The sequence below is a fragment of the Octopus bimaculoides genome, chromosome 29 (genome assembly GCF_001194135.2).
Source record: "Octopus bimaculoides isolate UCB-OBI-ISO-001 chromosome 29, ASM119413v2, whole genome shotgun sequence".
Lineage (NCBI taxonomy): Eukaryota > Metazoa > Mollusca > Cephalopoda > Octopoda > Octopodidae > Octopus > Octopus bimaculoides.
In genome coordinates, this window is record NC_069009.1 from 1,269,286 (window position 1) to 1,270,756 (window position 1,471).

Sequence of the window (1,471 nt, forward strand, 5' to 3'; positions counted from 1 at the left end):
GGTAAGTCATTTCCTGGAAATAATGTACTGACAAATCACAAACGTATTCATACAGGGGAAAAACCACATCACTGTGATATCTGTGGCAAATCGTTCTCTCAGAGAGGTAACTTTATTACACATAAATCAATTCATACAGGTGAGACGCCATATCATTGTGAAATCTGTGGTAAATCATTCTCTGACGGCAGTTATTTCACTAAGCACAAACGCATTCATTCAGGACATAAGCCATACAGCTGTGATGTTTGTGGTAAATCGTTCTATGAATCTGTTCATTTAACTAAACACAGACGTATGCATACAGGAGAGAAACCATATCACTGTGACATCTGTGGCACCTCATTCTCTGCACACAGTAACTTGGCTAAACACAAACGTACACATACAGGGGAGAAGCCATATCATTGTGATGTCTGTGATAAATCATTTTATGCAGCCAATCACTTGAAAATTCACAAACGTATTCATACAGGTGAGAAGCCATATTGCTGTGATGTCTGTGGTAAATCATTCTCTGAAAATGGTGTTTTAACTAAACACAAGCGCATTCATACAGGAGAGAAGCCCTATCATTGTGACATCTGTGGTAAATCATTCTCTATAGGTAGTTACTTGACAGTTCACAAACGTATTCATACTGGGGAAAAACGATATCACTGTGATATCTGTGGTAAACTATTCTCTCATAGCAGTAACTTCGTTAAGCACAAGCACACCCATGCAGGTGAGAGCCATATCGTGAAGCCTGTAGTAAATTCTTCTCACGTGGGAGAGCATTAACAAAACATGTGTTCATACAGGTGAGAAGCCATATCATTGTGATGCTTGTAGTAAATTATTCTCTCACGATTATAACTTAACTAAATACGTATGTATTCATACAGAATCATAACTAACATTATTGGTTGCAAATATTGCCACAAGGCCAGGAAGCTTGTGGGTGGGAGTTAAATCTATTACATCAACCCCAGTACTTGACTGATATTTATGCTATTGACCCCAAAAGGATGAAATATAAAGTCGACGTTGGTGAAATTTGAACTGAGAACGTAAAAATGAATGGAAACCCACTTAGCATTTTGCCAAGTTTGCCCAACATTCTACCAGCTTCCTGCCTTCTTAATCAGCACAAACTGATAGCCACTGGTCACTGCAGACCTAGTGCAGTATGTAACCATTCAGCATTTTGAATCAGCCATGTCCAGCCTAAATTTTGTACCTTGTTTGAAGTTTAAACCAGCCCCATCTGGCCCCTCACACCTACCTTTCAATATCATTCTAAAAACAAACAATCACATCATTGAAATTTCAAAGCTACAACATAATGCATGATCAATCCCAAGCAACGTGAATAAGCATTACATTTGACAGAATAACCCTAAATGCTAAATGATTAAACCAGCCAGATCCGGCCCAAATATATTATGCCTGTTTTATGTTCAAACTGGCCAGAGTTGGCTTTTCACAC

At 38.5% G+C, this 1,471-nt stretch overlaps 1 protein-coding gene across 1 annotated transcript in view; it reads left to right on the forward strand.

Moving 5' to 3' along the window:
- The window catches only part of LOC106879011 (zinc finger protein 62), a 13,163-nt gene that overhangs the window by 3,903 nt on the left and 7,789 nt on the right, over positions 1–1,471 (forward strand). The window contains exon 3 of the mRNA XM_052977817.1: positions 140–358. Within this exon, the coding sequence (XP_052833777.1) occupies positions 140–358 (219 nt within the window). The remainder of the gene's footprint in view (positions 1–139; positions 359–1,471) is intronic.